Raw genomic sequence first — 15,848 nt, 5'->3', positions numbered from 1 at the left:
GATCCCCTGGAACCAGAGTTCCAGACAGCTGTGAGGTGCCATGTGGGTGCTGGGAATTGAACCGGGGTCCTCCGGAAGAGCAGCCAGTGCTCTAAACTGCTGAGCCGTCTCTCCAGCCCATACCTCATCCCTTTCTGTCCTTACCTCACCCGCCTTCCTCTTCATCGCCTGGGTGGCCACTCTGAATTCACCAGGACCAAGGGATCAGTCCTGACGGGCACCTCAGGCTCTATCAGATCTGTTGCCCAGGCCCTGCCTTTAGCCACCACACCCCAAATTGCCTTCCCTCTGTCCTTCATGTACCCATCCCCCTCCTGAGGGCTTTCTACCAAGCCTTACTTAGCCCTTGGGAGGTCCCTGTCCTTGGGGTACAACCAGCCCTTCCCCCAGGCTTCCTGCACTGCCTTGGCTAGGCCTCCACCTTGGCTAGGCCTCCACCGCCGCCATCTGTCACACCAGGCTAAAGTTTCTGCTCCTAACAAACACCGTGCCCACTTCTGATGCCAGTTTTAGATATGCCCTCGGATACAGTCTCACTCTCCAAAGGTCTGACACACACACACACACACACACCCGCTGCCTGCCTTTGCCTTTGGTCTCACTGGAAGAAAATAAGCGCCCCCCCCCCAGCAGGGGCTTTCCTTGCCCTAGGCTGGAGTCAGGCACCCCATCCCCCACTGTTCTGCTGCATGGTTGCACTGTCTCCTGGGCACGGCATCTAGTAGGTATTTGGGGAGAGCAAATGAAGGGTCGTCAGGGCCCACACCATCACCACGCTCAGGTCCACGATCCCGGCGGACATGTCTGGCTACAGCCTGGACCCCCTCCACACAAGCATGGATGTGGGCGTCCAGCCGTTTTCCAAAGATAAGTCACTCAGCCAATACTGGTTCAAGGTCAGCATCATTCAGTACAATTGTACGTGAGGCACAATGTTAATTTTTTTTGTTTGGTTTTGGTTTTCAAGACAGATTCTCTCTACATAGGTCAGGCTGTCCTGGAACTCACGGAGATCTGCCTGCCTCTGTCTCCCAAGTGCTGGGATGAAAGGCCTGTGCCACTGTGTCCAATTTACAATGTAATTCACATTTTCCTTTAGCCATTAAAAAAAGCGAAAGGAAAGAGCTGAGACTGATGTCATTGGTAGTTTCTTTAAACCGCTTCCCCCAAACCGCTCCATTTCCACGCGTCCTCAGTGTTCAGAAGCATCACAGAGAGGCGTCCCATTCTTCCTCTCACACAGATCTCGTGTGAACTTTACACGCTCAAACCAGCCCATTCAGCACACGTGGCTTAGTGGCGGCCACACGCAGCACAGATCCAGATGTTGGGCTGCAGCACTGATCCAGATGTTGGGCTGTCGGGCTGCTGCAACTCTGGGGGGAAAGACATCAAAAAAAGATAAGGGGGGAGTGATGTCCCTGAGGAGGTGACCCTTCAGGGGTCAGTCATGAAGCTGTTTCCGAGAAAAGCCTTGAGGTGGCAAGTGCCAGAGCCCTGAGGTGGAGACGTGCCAGAGCCACCAAAGAGGCTAATGTGGCTGGAGTAGCGAGCAATGGAAGTGTGATGGGGTGACCAGCGACCTAGAACCAGTTCTGCCTTCCTTAGTTGTTCCGCTCCACAGCTGGCTCTACCACCCGGTGGGGCCGCCTCTACCAGCTGCCGTCCGTCCCCGCCATCTTCAGCTCCTCAGTCACCTGTGTCATCGTCTCCCCTGTGGCCCTGCAGAAGGCGCCCAGGGTCAGCTGTGCCTAGAGCTCCCTCCCCCACAGCCTCTGTTCAGGCCCTGCTAGCTCCCTCTAAAGACCTGTCTTGCCAGCTTAAATCCCCCTTCGGGGTGGAACCCTGCCCCTGCTACCCGTCCTGGCCTCTGCAGCCTCACCTTCTCCATACTCACTCTCACAACCAGACATGAGCTGCCGCTAAATTCTGATTGTGACTAGCCACCTAATTACCCCCACACCCCACCTAGTTCCTGCGGGGGTGGGGGAGCGCTCACCCATGAAGATTCCGAGACTCACTGGGGAAACGCCTCCGACTGGGGTTCATTAGCACCCTCCGAGTCCCTCCTTACGGAAGATTGGCCATGGCACCGCACAGAGCTTTTCAGCTAGAGGTGCATCTGCCCCCCAGGGGACATTGCCACAGTCTTCAAGGAGGCGTTAGGACCATCCAAGGGGAGTGGAGGCTGCTGAGGGCCTTCAGTTTGCTGGAGTGCTTGCGGAGCGTGTAAGAAACCGTGGGCTCGATCCCCAGGCAGGGTGGTGAGTGGCTGTAATCCTAACACTTGGGGGGAGTGGGGGGGGGGGGAGCGGGAAGATCATAAGTGCAAGATCATCCTCGGTTATATAGTGAGTTTAAGGCTGTCCTGGGATGCCTGAGACCCTGTCCAAAAACAGAGGGGTGGGTGTGGTGGAGTGAGCTAGGTCTAGAGACACAAGACCGTAATCTCAGAATTTGAGAGGCTAATGTGGGAGAATCTCAAATTCCACGCTTGGCTGGGCTACACAGCAAAACCAACATAGAACATAGCTGTTAACCATTGTGAATGCTCAGGACAAACTGTCACAGGAAAAAAAAAATCCCACCCAAAATGTCACTACTAGACCTAGGTTACATGGAGAGACAATGTCTTAAAAAAAAAAAAATCTAAGGCCAGGAGGTAGTGACACGTGCCTTTAATCCCAGCACTCAGTGGGCAGAGGCAGGAGGATCTCTGTGAGTTCCAGGACAGCCAGGACTGTTTCACAGAGAAACCCTGTCTCAAAAAAACAACAACAACAAATTTAAAAGGCCAGAGGTGGTGATGCACACCTTTAGTCCCAGAACTTGGGAGACACAGTGGAGCTCTGTGAGGAGAGTGTAAACCAGTCAGGGCTACGTGGAGAAACCTGTCTCAAAAAAAGAAAGAAAGAAAGAAAAAAAAGTCATTGGTGCCACAGCTTGAGAAACTGTTTCACAGAGATGAACTGTGGATCAGTAAAGACAGCCCATGACCAGCAATTCTCCACAGGGAAGATACTCTGTAGTTCCTCATCAATATAGGGGTCTCATCCAGATTGTCATGGTGATGACATCCTGTTAGCATTTTGTGGAAAGGGACTAGGAACATCAAGATAATCATCTCGCAATTTAAAAAAAGAAGTCACAAGTGCTGGGGAGATGGTGTAGTCTCTGGTAAAGCGTTTGGCATGTGGGCAGAAGAATCCGCATTCAGATCCTCAGCATCCACCTAAGCATGCTGGGCCCACTGGTGTACACCTGTAATCCCCGTGCTGGGATACAGAGGCAGGGGGATTCCTGTGGCTTGCTGGCCAGCCTGTCTAGCCACATTTGTGAGTTTCAGGCTCAGTGAGAGAGAGACCCAGCCGAAAAGATAAGGTAGACTCAAGTCAATCCAGAAAAAATCCCAGCATGGGTTGGGGAGGGAGGCTCACCAAGTCCCACCCCTAGCTGAGAGGTTCCATTTGCTGGAGTGCTTGTGGAGTGCCTAGCTCCTTGGAGAGGGAGTGAGTTTTCTTCAGGGATGCTCCAGCAGGTGGCTCTACACCCATGCTCATCCAGGCAGTACAAAGTAAATTCAGTGGGTTTTTAAAAAGAACACATGAAGATGAGGGAGGGGGGGGTAAGGGAAGGAGCTGAAAGGGTGGGAATGAGGTGGATTTTTATCAAAATTCATTATATGCAAGTATGAAATTCTCTTTTTTTTTTGTTTTGTTTTGTGAGACAGTTGTTTCTCTGTGTAGCCCTGGCTGTTCTAGAACTCACTCTGTAGACCAAGCTGACCTCAAACTCAGAGATCTGCCTGCCTCTGCCTCAGCCTCCCGAGTGCTGGGATCAAAGGCAAAGGCGTGTGCCACCACCGCCTAGCTGCAAGTATGAAATTCTCAAACGAAAAATCAAGGTAGAAAGAAGCTGAAGACTTCAAATAGACACAAAATTGTCAGACAGGCTTTAAAAATATTTTGTTACATGATATCTAAGTGTCCACAATGTGAATGTGGAGGCCAGAGGACAACTTGTGGAAGTCAGTTCTCTCCTCCCGTCAGTCACGTGGGTCCTGGGGCTCACGCTCAGGTTGCCGCATGGTGGCAAGCTCCTTTCCTGGCTCCACCATCCCCCCAGCCATCTCAGCACACACGACGTTTGGAATGTCCTGTTGGACATGTACACAGTAGAAAACCACTTTGAGCGGCTGGGGAGATGGCCGGGTAGTTCAGAATGCATCGTTCTTCCAGAGGACTCAAGCTCTGTTCCCAGTACCCACGTCAGGAGAGTCACAGCTGCACCTAACCCCGTCTCCAGGGGACCCGCCATCTTCTAACTTCTGGAGGTATCTGCATACACAAAGACACACCGACACATAAATAAAATAAAAATAAAATTGTGTAACATTGTCAGTTTACCTATTTTGTGTGTGAAACAATGTTCTGTTTTATTTTTTTGGACTTTGTTGATATGTCAGTTTTTACATCTACCCACACTCTAATTTTCCTGGGTTTTGTTTGTTTTGTGTTGGGGACAGAGACATTCCAGGACCAATATATGCTGGACAAGTACTCTGGCACTGTTAATACAGCCCCCTCCCTGGGCTTCTTCTCTTAAGGTATTTATTAATGTACTGAACTTGCCCTTCTCTTTGTTCCTGCTCTACATTGCTATGTGACAATAACCTAATTTTTGGTTTTTAGGGCAAAGTTTTACTATATAGCCCAGGCTAGCCTGGAACTTGCTGTTTGTAGGCTAGGCTGACCTTGAACTTGGGGGTAATTCTCTTGCCTCTGCCTCCCAGGTGCATATATTGGTTCTTGGAAGCCTATGTACAAGTATGTTACATTTATTCAACTAAGTAACCATGTTAGAAAATTACCAGGGAAGAGGTGTGGGCCAAGGCGCCCGCTCTGAGACAGGGAGATAAGTGAGCAGCTGCTGCCACCTAGCGGCTGCCCTAGGAATGGCTAGGGCCTCCAGGGAAAGCTCCCTTTGACTCTCCCTTGCTAAGGCTGGGGAGGGAGTGGGTGGGAACCCACCTCCAAGCACCATCACCTTGGGGTATGTGATGCTTCTGGAGCCTCAGGGACCCAGTCAAGAACCCTGGGTTAAGGAGAAACCCTGAGTGCGGATCCCCCTCCCCCCACTGCCACTGTGTGACCCTGGGCAAGGACAGGACAGCGGCCTCTCGGCTGAGATGTACAGCCGTAAGAACGGAAACTCACACCCCAAGCTCCGCGGCTGCCTATCAGAGCCTCAAAAGGGGGCAGGACAGTCCTTTCTGGCTCACACAGGCTCCTCACTCTCCTGTTGTTAGGGCACCAGGAGCTCAGCTCCAAGACTGTGTGAACATCGAGTTCATAACCAGTCGTGCGTCGCTGGGTAACTTCAGTGTCTAGGGGCTCTGAGGCCAGGGGCTGGCTTCCTTTCTCAGAGAAATCCTCCTGCTCCCCTTCCCGGTCAGAGTCCTCTGCTGTGGAGGAGATTCTCCCTGGCCCGTTTGAGGGCACTGCCAGATCGGGCCTATCTCAGATCTCAGGGTCTCTAGAGACGTGGCCCCTGTCACAGAGCAACTTAGACACGAGCCAAGCCCTTGGCACTTGAAATTTTGTGCTTAGCCCTTGGGGCCCAGAGCCTATGGAAAGCCCCCCTGTGGAAAGCCCTCCATCTCGAGTCCCCTGCCCAGACAGGGAGAGGAGAGGGTGGAGGCAGAGAGGCAGAGGCATCGTAGAATAAATAGAACTTTATTCTTTCTCCAGTAGATCTCAGTGGAAACCCAGCAGTAACAGGTACACCAGTGGGCTCCGGGGTGAGACCCCACCCAGGCAGGAGGGCAAGGTAAAGCCTGCTCCCCCAGCCCAGGGGTGTAGGGGGAGGGAAGGGACCCCCTGGAGTCCCGTCCTGCGGGGCAAGGAGGGGGCACAGGTGAGGGGCAAGAGGGCTTGTGGGTAGGCCAGGGAAATGAAGGAACTCAGGCCAAGTGTGTGTCAGTGTGTGTGTGTGTGTGTGTGTGTGTGTGTGTGTGTGTGTGTGTGTTGGAGGGCCCCATGGGGTGCTGGTGCTATGAGGCTGGAGGCAGGGGTAACCTGGACCCCTTAGCCAGCCCCTTCACAGTGGGGCTGGGGCTTAGATGAAGTGAGCTCTGGTGGGCAGTGATGAGTAACACCCTACTCATCCAAAGGGCCCCATAGTTACCCTTCCCCTGCTTCTTGGTGGGCAGAGGCAGGAGCCAAAAGCCAGGATCCCCTCCTCCCAGGGGTAGCTGCCCAAGATGCCCACACCCAGTGGCTGGGCAGAGGGAGGGAAGCTGCTCCCTGCACAGGCAGGAGAAGGCGGCCTTGGAAAGTTAGTATTTCACAGTATTAGAGAAAACTGAGGTGGAAAGGCTGGGGGGTGGGGAGCATCCACCGGGACAAGGGAAGAAGGGGAGCCCTTCAGAGCCCTGCCCATCCCCAGACCCACCCCTTCAGCTCTAGATCCAGCTCCCCCAATACACAGCACAAATTCCTTCAGTATAAATGTGCTTAAAATGAAAATTCTTATTAAAAAAAAATCAAAACAAAAAAATTAAAATAAAAACAAAACCAGCGAGAATTAATATCTGGGTTGGTACGCAGGATATGTACAGGGGGTCTCCCCCACCCTGGACACCCCCCCTGTCACCATCTGAAGCAGGGGCAGGTTCCCCAACTGGGGATCGATGGCTTGAGTTTGGAGGACAGGGAGCCAGGTCCCGGCGGCGTTTGCTGGTGATGAAGACGTGGCGTGGCGTGGCAGGTGCGCAGGGGCTCAGGCCCAGGTCCTCACATGGCTCAACACCTGGCCCCCGATGCCAGCCCCGGCTGCCGCCGGAAGAGGGCAGTCCATCTTGGGTCCAGGCCTCTGTCCACAGAGTAACTGCCTCCTCCCTCCTGTCCCGCACCAAGTTCCCAGTTCTGTCTGGGAGGATGCGGCCGAGGCGGGGGCCGGGGCTGATGGGTCACGTGGCCAGTAGGAAGGCAGAGAAAGCCAGGGCAGGGGTGAGGCTGTCCATGTGGAGGTCATGGAGACTGGGTGGCAGGGCTGCTTCTGTGGGAGCTGGGGCTGAGGCTGGGGCTACAGCTACCCGGAGGGGGGGCCAGGCCACCCCCATCTCGCGTTCCGCCCCCCGACTGTCCGCTTAGAGTGTCCAAGCCCTCAGAGTTCTCCAGCATTTCCTGGATGAGTGGTGGCATGGAGCCAGGGATCTCCATCTTCAGGGTGATCACTCGCTCGGCTCCTGTGAGGGAGGAGGTGGAGGTCAGAGACTCACCCAGAAGGGAGGGCCACGGGGCGAGGGGGCCAGCGCCATCCACAGGGCATCTACCACGCACTGCACTCGGGGCCGGTACTGGAGCCCGCAGGGTGGCGACTGGGTGAAGCATTCCGAACCCAGGGTTCTGCTTGTCTGGGTTGGGCCCTGGGTGGTCCCCCGTGCCTCAAGTCATGAGGAGGACACACGGAGACAGACACCAAGACATGAGGTGCCGGCCTGGCTGTGGGCAGCGGGTCCCAAGCCAGTCCGGAGTGGGTCTCCCTCCTCCGCGCGAAGGAGACTCACCCTTGGCGCTGATGCTCCGAAGATCCGTGATCTTCATCAGCATCTTGGGGAACATGTGGGGACGGCTGGGCCTCCGTTTCCGGACGTAGACCTTCAGCGCCTCCAGCAGCGGCTCCTGCAGCATGTCCACCTTGTCTGGCTGCTCCAGGTCCTGCCGATCTGATCACAAAACTGCCCCTGAGCAGGAGCCCCTGCCCCCCTTTCCCCACACCTAGTCAACTCCACCAACCAGGGATACAACTGCATTCCCAGCTATGGCCACTTGGGGGCGGGTCTGCCCAGGCCACGGAGGGCAGACGGCTGTGTGTACACACACACACACACACACACACACACGCACACGCACACGCACACGCACACGCACACGCACACGCACACACACACACCCCAGGCCACAAAGGTAGGCCAGAGAGGGTCTCTGGTCTGGCAGACAGCACAGAGCCCTTAAACTCTAAAAAGAAGCGGGGTGTGGGCTGCTCAAAGCTCTCCACAGCAGCTGTGTTGGTGGAGATGGGAAGCCCACTCCCTAACATGGGGCAGCTCTCCTCATGCAAAGCAGGGAATTCCCAGTAGCTCGCCCCCCCACTTCCCCCACCCCCACCCACCCCCCCCCGACCCCCGCCATCATCACTATGATAGGACTGCGGCAGTGTGACATGGCCAGAGCAGAGCAATAAAATAACATCCAATATTAACTGGGTCTCAGCCTTGACCCCAGAGAAGAGTGTCTGAAGTCCTGGGACCCTTGCCTTGTGCGCCCGGCGACCGGACCTGCCCCTCCAGGCCCCTCAGCACACCTTCTGAGAGCCCCGGCACCTCACCCACCTCCACAGATGAGGCAGATGGCACTGAGCAATCCAGTCTCCGCATCGTCCATCTCCAGGGGCAGCAGCTGGTTGGCGAAGGCAAAGACCAAGTCGGTGAGGGGGCCAAAGCCAGCGTTGTGCATCTGCGTCCGGTTCAGGGTCAGTCCGTCTGAGAAGGTCATTGTGTCTTGTTCAGGCGTGTACCGCGTGCAGATTCGCAGAATCTGGGTGCAGAGGATGTACGGGTTCGGAGCCTGGAGCGCACCCCCCCCCCCACACACACACACCTCCTGCCCCGGCCCCTGGCACACCAGTTCCAGCATCCCCAGAGGCCTCCCTGGCAAGCAGCCAGAGCATGGCTGGCTGGCTGACAGAATTCTCTCCAGTGATGGAAAGGCTCTGTCTGCACCATCCATCGTACTAGCCACCAGCCCCATGTGGCTCCTGAGCACTTGAGATGTGGCTAGTGCAACCAAGCGACCGGACTGAGTCTGATTGTAATTAAATTTAAACAGATGCACGCGTAGCATCGCACTGGATAGCAGATCTAGGCCATGCCGCCTCCTCACAGAGAAATCGGGAGGGAGAGGAGTTTCCAGCCAGCAAGAAACAAGGCAGATCTGTGCCCAGGGACTGTCCCATTCAGCCTGAACAGTTTGCTCCTGACGGTGCCTCCCACATCTGTGCCCTGGGGACAGGCACATGATACTCCTCGGTCCTTCACCCCGGATGTGTCTGAAGGAAGAGGTGAACTGACCTCTGGTCAAGGATTAGAGGAAAGCCTCCTCCTAGCCTTGGCTTGGGCAGTTCTCTCTCTGTTCCTGGCATTCCACTCACAACTCAGGCCACCAAATGCAGCACTCCCAAAACCACCATGTGTCCCGTCCCGGGCGCAGGCCTTTCGGCTTCCTGCTCCCAGGGACTACGGCCTTCACATGATGCCAGTATTAGAGGTGGAGCCTCTCGGGGGCCCCAGGAGTGAACACTGCTCTTCACAGGGAGGGGACAGGGCAGCGCTATCAGTATGCGACATCCACTTAATCCTCCTTGGCCTCCTCCACTGGGCCAGAGGGCGGCCGTGTGTCCACCTCTGGGCTCCTGACACCCAGCTCAGAGGGGCCTAGGTAAATCTTCCTATGGACGACATGGACAGGTAGGGTGTGAGCTGATGAGCGGGTGCCTGGGTGATCAGGTGAACGGCAGCACACCTGAGTTCTGGGAGGCTGAGTGGACGGGCAGACCCAGGAGAGGGACAGTGTGGCCCCTCTGGGCAGCAGGCACCTGGATTCTGGGAAAGGTTCGGGAAAGGGGTTCTTCAGCTGAGAAGAGACCCTACGAGGACAGGAGCGTGGCCAGAGGGCTGCGGCAGACTCTCACCAGGATATCCAGGCAGGCAGCCTTGAGGAGGGTGATCTGGTCGGCGATGGTGAGGGTGGTGAAGCCGGGAAGCTGTTTGGCGAACTCTACTGTCTTAATGATGCACTTGGTGGAGAGTTCACTGAACTTGTCCCAGAGATCAATGTCCAGAGAGACGCGTTGTTCTGAGCTGTTGTTCTGGGAGAGGCCGGGAGAGTAAGGGCCCCAGCCAGGGCACCCGCGCTTCAGTCCGTCCCCTGCCTGCCCTCCACCCAGCCTTGGCGTCCAGACAGCTGCTAGGAGGAAGGGAGGGGTGGCAGAGGGGGCCCGGGGCGGGCAGCACCCCCACTGGCCAGCGTACCGTAGTGTACTTGCCCAGCTGGCAGAGGGCCGGGAAGGTTTCCTGGTGCGCCTTGCGCACCTTCTCGATGAGCTCCCCGACCTCCGGCGACAGCGGGTAGCTCTCTGAGCACTCCGGCTTGGGCGCCTCTTTCTTCTTTTTGTTCCGATCGTTCCGCACCGCTGCGGGGGGGGGCATGGGTGGGTTAGAGATCATTGCTGCAGACCTGGGCCAGGCCCAGCCCATGCTGTCCACCAACCAGACACAGACGGGCAGACAGACAGCACGCGCGCGCACACACACACACACACACACACACACACACACACACGCACACGGGCACAGCAATGTGCCACACTAGGCCTCCATGTCTACCAGACTCATCTTAAATCCGAGTCCAGGCCCATGTCTGCAGCTGGGGCCGCACGTGCACACGATGCCCTCGGCCAGTGTGGAGCGCCCTGTCACGCATCTACTCCAGCCCACACTCTAAGAACATGTGTCCAGACTGGCAGACATGCACACTGAGTCCGTGCGTGCGTACTCCGGGCCTGCCAGGAATCCTTAGTGTCCCAGCTCCTCCTGGCAGCAATCTCCCTGGGGGATCCCTGAGACTGGCTCAAAGCAGCCGCTCCCTGGGCAGGCAGGGAACAGGGTTCCCCAACCACAGAATGGGGGGCCCTGGCGAAGCATCTCTTGGCCCATTAGCTGGGGCCCTGACAAATCACCGGGGGGCGCTGAGCCGCACACACCACTCGGCTTTAAAGAAGCAATGGGGTCGTTACCAGCCGATTATCCCAGACACACAATCACTCACAGGGCCTCGGTGGCGGCTGCTGACGCGGAAGGAAGGAAGGGTGGGGGTGGGGGTCCGGGGAGGGGACGGGGGCTGGGGGGGGGGAGCTGGCATAATTTGGAGATCACTCATGTCGATTCTGCAAATTCAATAAAGTGCAGGGGAGAGAAGGGAGAGGGAGAGGCAGAGTGGGGGGATAATTTGGGAAGAGAAAATTGCAGCTGTGACAAGACGTTTATCATTCGGAAGCTTTAATTCTATTGAAATGGCAGCTGCTCGGCTCCGGGGCACAGAGCAGCCAGGGAGAGGGGAAGGAGGGAGAGGAAGGGGGGGTTGTTGGTGGGAAGGAGAGGGGGTCCCCACCTCGTCCTGTCCTTCCGCAGTGAAAAGAAGGTGGACCAAGGGGAGAAGGAAGAGACAGCCTTTTAGCAAAAGGTCTGTCCTGCATGTCCCAAGTTGTCACAGACTGCAGAAGGCAGCCACCACTTCCTGAGTGTGGGACCAGCACTCCCGGTCTTTGGCGACAGCAGGGAGCAGGATATCCAGCCCTGTACTCCTGGCTGGGGCTCTTGCTGTAGTAGTCAGGGCCATCTTTCCCTGCACCCCTCCCCACAAAGGGCTGGAGGGGGTCCTGCAGCCCCCCTCCCCCACCTCATCCCCCAAGGCTCAGGCTCCATGGCAACGGCCACGCAGACAAGGAGGCGTCTGTCAGCGTCATTTATCTCTGACATCATCAATCACTGGTCACCACGGCAACACCCATGATTCAACACAAGAGGGTCTCTCCCTGTCCAGCCCTCCCTCTGTCCCTCCCTCCCTTCATCAGGGCCTCAGCTGGGCCCAAACTGGAAACCCCTGTTCCTCCCGGATCTGAGAAGCCCAATTCTCTTCCAACTCTGAGCTCCAGGCTTATCCAGACAATGGCTTCCGGGGTCCTAGGGCAGCCCCCACCCCCCATCACATACATACCAACTTCACACCCTCTGAAGTTCAGGCCCCTCCCCTAAGATACACAAGGGACTGGGGTACGCTGCTGAGCCACACCCCAAAGTCAAGCAAAGCCCAGGAGGAAGGTATCCTGGGGGTAGGCACCCGTGCGCAAGCATGCAAGCGCACAACCAGGCTTGCTGATGGGATGGTTCTGTGCATTCTGTGCTGAAATACAGAGACAGAGCCCGCCCAACTCACAGACAGGTTCGTGTAGTTATCTACAAAGCATCCTCCTCAACTAGAAGCCTGCCGACTACAGCACACATGTTCCCACATGTGCACACAGGCACCCAGCCTCCCCGCCCCCGGCCCTCAGACACTGGGCGGGGCCTGGCCGCGGGCCCCAGGACACTCACACTCCTTGGACATGCCCACTTCGAAGCATTTCTGCAGCCGGCAGTACTGGCACCGGTTCCGGGTCACCTTGTTGATGATGCAGTTCTTGTCTCGGTGACACGTATACACCATGTTCTTCTGGATGCTGCGTCGGAAGAAGCCCTGGGTGTGGAGGGAAAGGAGTCAGGGTATCCACACCCACAGTGGGAGCACCCCAGCTGCGACCCCCAAGCTTTGGCCATGGCCTTCCTAAGAAGGGAGCGAAAGTAGAGCCGACTCTCCTGAAAGGATACTCTTTGAGAGAACCCAGGCCTGTCTCTATCCCACAGGCTGGCCCGGAGTCTTCCCCAACCTCCATCTCTGTACCCTGACTCTTCTTCAAAGAAAAGGACTCGGGGCTGAGTCTGGGGTCGGACACACAAGGCTGCAGACGGGAGAAGTGGTGCCCGGGACTCAGGAAACAGCAAGAAAAACAGCAGGTGGAAGCTAGGCATGGTGGCGCACGCCTTTAATCCCAGCACTCGGGAGGCAGAGGCAGGCGGATCTCTGAGAGTCTGAGAGCAGCCTGGGCTACAGAGCGAGTTCCAGGACAGCCAGGGCTGCATAATAGAGAGAGCCTGTCTCAAAAGACCAAAAGAAGACAGCTGGGGGAGGCTGAGAAGGGGCCGTGTACACAGTCATGCACACTCGTGAGGCTGAGAAGGGGCCGTGTGCACACTCATGCACACTCGTGAGGCTGAGAAGGGGCCGTGTGCACACTCATGAGGCTGAGAAGGGGCCGTGTGCACACTCATGCACACTCGTGAGGCTGAGAAGGGGCCGTGTGCACACTTATGCACACTCGTGAGGCTGAGAAGGGACCGTGTGCACAGTCGTGCACACTCGTGAGGCTGAGAAGGGACTGTGTGCACAGTCATGCACACTCGTGAGGCTGAGAAGGGGCCGTGTGCACAGTCATACACACTCGTGAGGCTGAAAAGGGACTGTGTGCACACTCATGCACACTTGTGAGGCTGAGAAAGAACCGTGTGCACACTCATGCACACTCGTGAGGCTGAGAAAGGACTATGCACACTCAAGTCACTCACACTTGTAATCAAGACAACAAGACATTCACCAACTAGACATGCACATTGGACAGTCACAGAAAAGCCAGGCTGTCCAGGGGTCTTCAGTACACGTTAAGTCAGCACAGAAACAGAGTGACTAGGCAGCAAGAGGACAAACAAACCAGACGTGACCAGCGTACACAGAGTCGTACACTACCCTTGACCTTGATCTCACACCTGGGGATGGCTATTCCAGGCTGAGATTCCAGGGCCAAGAGCCCCAAGTACTGAGGATGTACAGATTCTAGGCCTTTATCTCTGAAGGAAGAAACTGAAGCAGAGGCCCTGCTATTAGGCAGGGAAGACGTCCGGACCAGAGCAGCCAGGAAGGTTCAGCTACACACGTGCCTAGAGACCAGCGTGACTAAGAAAGCAGGAAACCCAGCAGCCACTAGGGAGCCCACAGCCTGGACACCTGAAGGGAGCCAAGGCAGGGTGTCTGCTACTAGCTGTCTCCCGCAAGGATGCCATAGAAGGCTACAGGCAAGGCCACTGGGGGCAGGCCTCCTGGGTCCCCAGCCAAGAGCCAGGAAGCAGCCAGCTCACCATGGCAACCTGGGCAACGGTGTCAGGGCCAGTGTACACCCTGCCAGCCAGATAGAGACAAGGGGGGCATGGCAGGAGGAGGCTGCTCATTTACGGAGAAGGTCTCGCTGTAGATGTCCCCCTCCTCCACAGTTGCTGACGAAGCACAAGTGGGCGGCTTCGGCAACACCCCTGCCAACTGCATGCTGAGGACACAACCGTGGGGGCGTCCTATTTATCTACCCAAGACTGTCCCCCACGCCGCCCTCCACTCACCTTGCAGCCCTCACAGGCGCTGACCCCATAATGGTAGCCCGATGACTTGTCCTGACAGACGAAGCAAGGCTTGTAGATGCGGGGCAGAGGTGGTGGCGAGGGGGGGCTGGGCACTATCTCTTCGGAACTGCTGCTCTGGGTCTCGATGGCTGGAAGAGAAGAAGGAGAGTTAGAGACCCAGGTCGCTAACCTCAGCACCCTGCCCACCCTGCCCGAAGGAATCCCAACCTCGCCACCAAGGGCAAGATTCAAAGCCTGGGCAGTGATGGTCTCTGCAAATTTGGTCCTTGCCAGCCAGCCAGCGGAAGGAGGCTGACAGTTAAATATCCAGACCCCATGGCTCCTATGTCCCCAGGACCCACCTTCAATTCCAGATTTCACACATGCACGCGCACACACACATGCATGCACACACGAATGCACACACACATGCACGCATGTGCACACACATATACACACAGCTGTAATTGGAGGGTGAGGGAATGAGGTTGATTTCAAGGCCCTAATACAAACAGCACCCTAGCCAGAGCTCCCCCAAGTTCAGAAGGAGTTAAAGTAAAGAGGGAGGGAAGGACAGACTGAAAGCAGAGGAAACAGAGGTCAACAGGATATTCAAAGCTGGCCACTCCCTGGCCCCTTCTGCTTCCGCTCTCCCTCCGACAGCAGCTAGAGCCCCTCCCCCACCCAAACAATCCCCCGGCTAAGGTGGGGTCCCAGGCCGCACACAGGAAGAATCACACGACGCTGGGGCAAAGCAGGAGAGCACTCCCCGAGAGAGACAGGGGGACCTCCTGGAGACAGTGAGGAGAGTCCCCATGGCCCCTGGAAGCCTGTCACTTCGGATGCCCCCTGTCTGTGGGGAGACAGTGTGACAAAAAGGGTCTGTTCCTATCAATGTTCTGTCTGTCTGGCCTAAATACTACGTCCGGGTTACTACCCCCTCTGCTGTTATTCAGCTCCAAGAGGGCAGCCAGGAGGGGTGACCTAGCCGGCAGGGGCAGTCCACCCAAGCCAAAGCTCTGTGCCTGGCTCTGTGCCCACCAGCCCAGACAGAACACGGCTAGTTGGGTGAGAGCTGTGCCCAGAGCCTGGGCCACTGGAGATGCGGCAGGACAGATAACTCTAACAGAGACTATCCCAGATTCCCAGAAGGCCCTCCAGCATCCTCCTTTGTCACATCCATTTCTACGGAGTCAAGCATGGCTAAGAACCTGCCTCCCCATCTACTCAAGAGTCCCACCTAACTCCATCTGTACCCCAGTAAGTGCATGGAGGTGTACCCGGCTCCTGTGCCCGAGCATTTAACGGCTTGTGTTATGTCATGTTGTGACTGGCTCCTGTGGCTGCAAAGCCCAGGCAGAGAGGTAGGACATTTGGGGACACTGGAGCCTGGCTGCATACTACCACCCTCCCTTGTTACCTGCAAACATATCTGGGAGCCATGCCACTGGTCTTGGCAGGGCTTTTCCTGGCTCCTACTTGGGCCTGGACATCAGCCTGACCAACCAGCATTTCTGTAACCCATGTCCCCTTCCCTAACCAGAGACCATCCTGCAGGAAAAGGACTTGTCGAGGTCCACACCCCCGTGAGGTGTAGGCTGGCCCGCAGCAATCCGCTCCTCATACCTACACAGAACTGCCCTGCCCTGGCTTTTCACCCCACTTCCTTCTCGGGAGGCCTGACAAGCAAATCCAACGGGCAGGGAGGCCTGAGAACAGCTGCTGGTGGGGGGGCGGGGTTGGG

The 15,848-nt window shown here is 56.5% G+C and overlaps 1 protein-coding gene across 4 annotated transcripts in view; it reads right to left on the bottom strand.

The window, feature by feature from the left end:
- Positions 1-5,719: 5,719 nt before the first annotated feature.
- The window catches only part of Rara (retinoic acid receptor alpha), a 45,249-nt gene continuing 35,120 nt past the window's right edge, over positions 5,720-15,848 (bottom strand). For all 4 annotated transcript variants that reach the window (XM_059271720.1, XM_059271719.1, XM_059271721.1 and 1 more), the window contains 7 exons: positions 14,105-14,253; positions 12,215-12,356; positions 10,094-10,254; positions 9,754-9,930; positions 8,396-8,600; positions 7,571-7,729; positions 5,720-7,249 (listed from right to left, as the gene is read on the bottom strand). In XM_059271720.1, coding sequence (XP_059127703.1) covers positions 7,032-7,249; positions 7,571-7,729; positions 8,396-8,600; positions 9,754-9,930; positions 10,094-10,254; positions 12,215-12,356; positions 14,105-14,253 — 1,211 coding nt within the window. In that variant the 3' untranslated portion in view covers positions 5,720-7,031. The remainder of the gene's footprint in view (positions 7,250-7,570; positions 7,730-8,395; positions 8,601-9,753; positions 9,931-10,093; positions 10,255-12,214; positions 12,357-14,104; positions 14,254-15,848) is intronic.

This window comes from Peromyscus eremicus, chromosome 8a (assembly GCF_949786415.1).
Source record: "Peromyscus eremicus chromosome 8a, PerEre_H2_v1, whole genome shotgun sequence".
NCBI classification, from domain to species: Eukaryota; Metazoa; Chordata; class Mammalia; order Rodentia; family Cricetidae; genus Peromyscus; species Peromyscus eremicus.
This window is presented reverse-complemented; position numbering and strand designations above follow the sequence as displayed.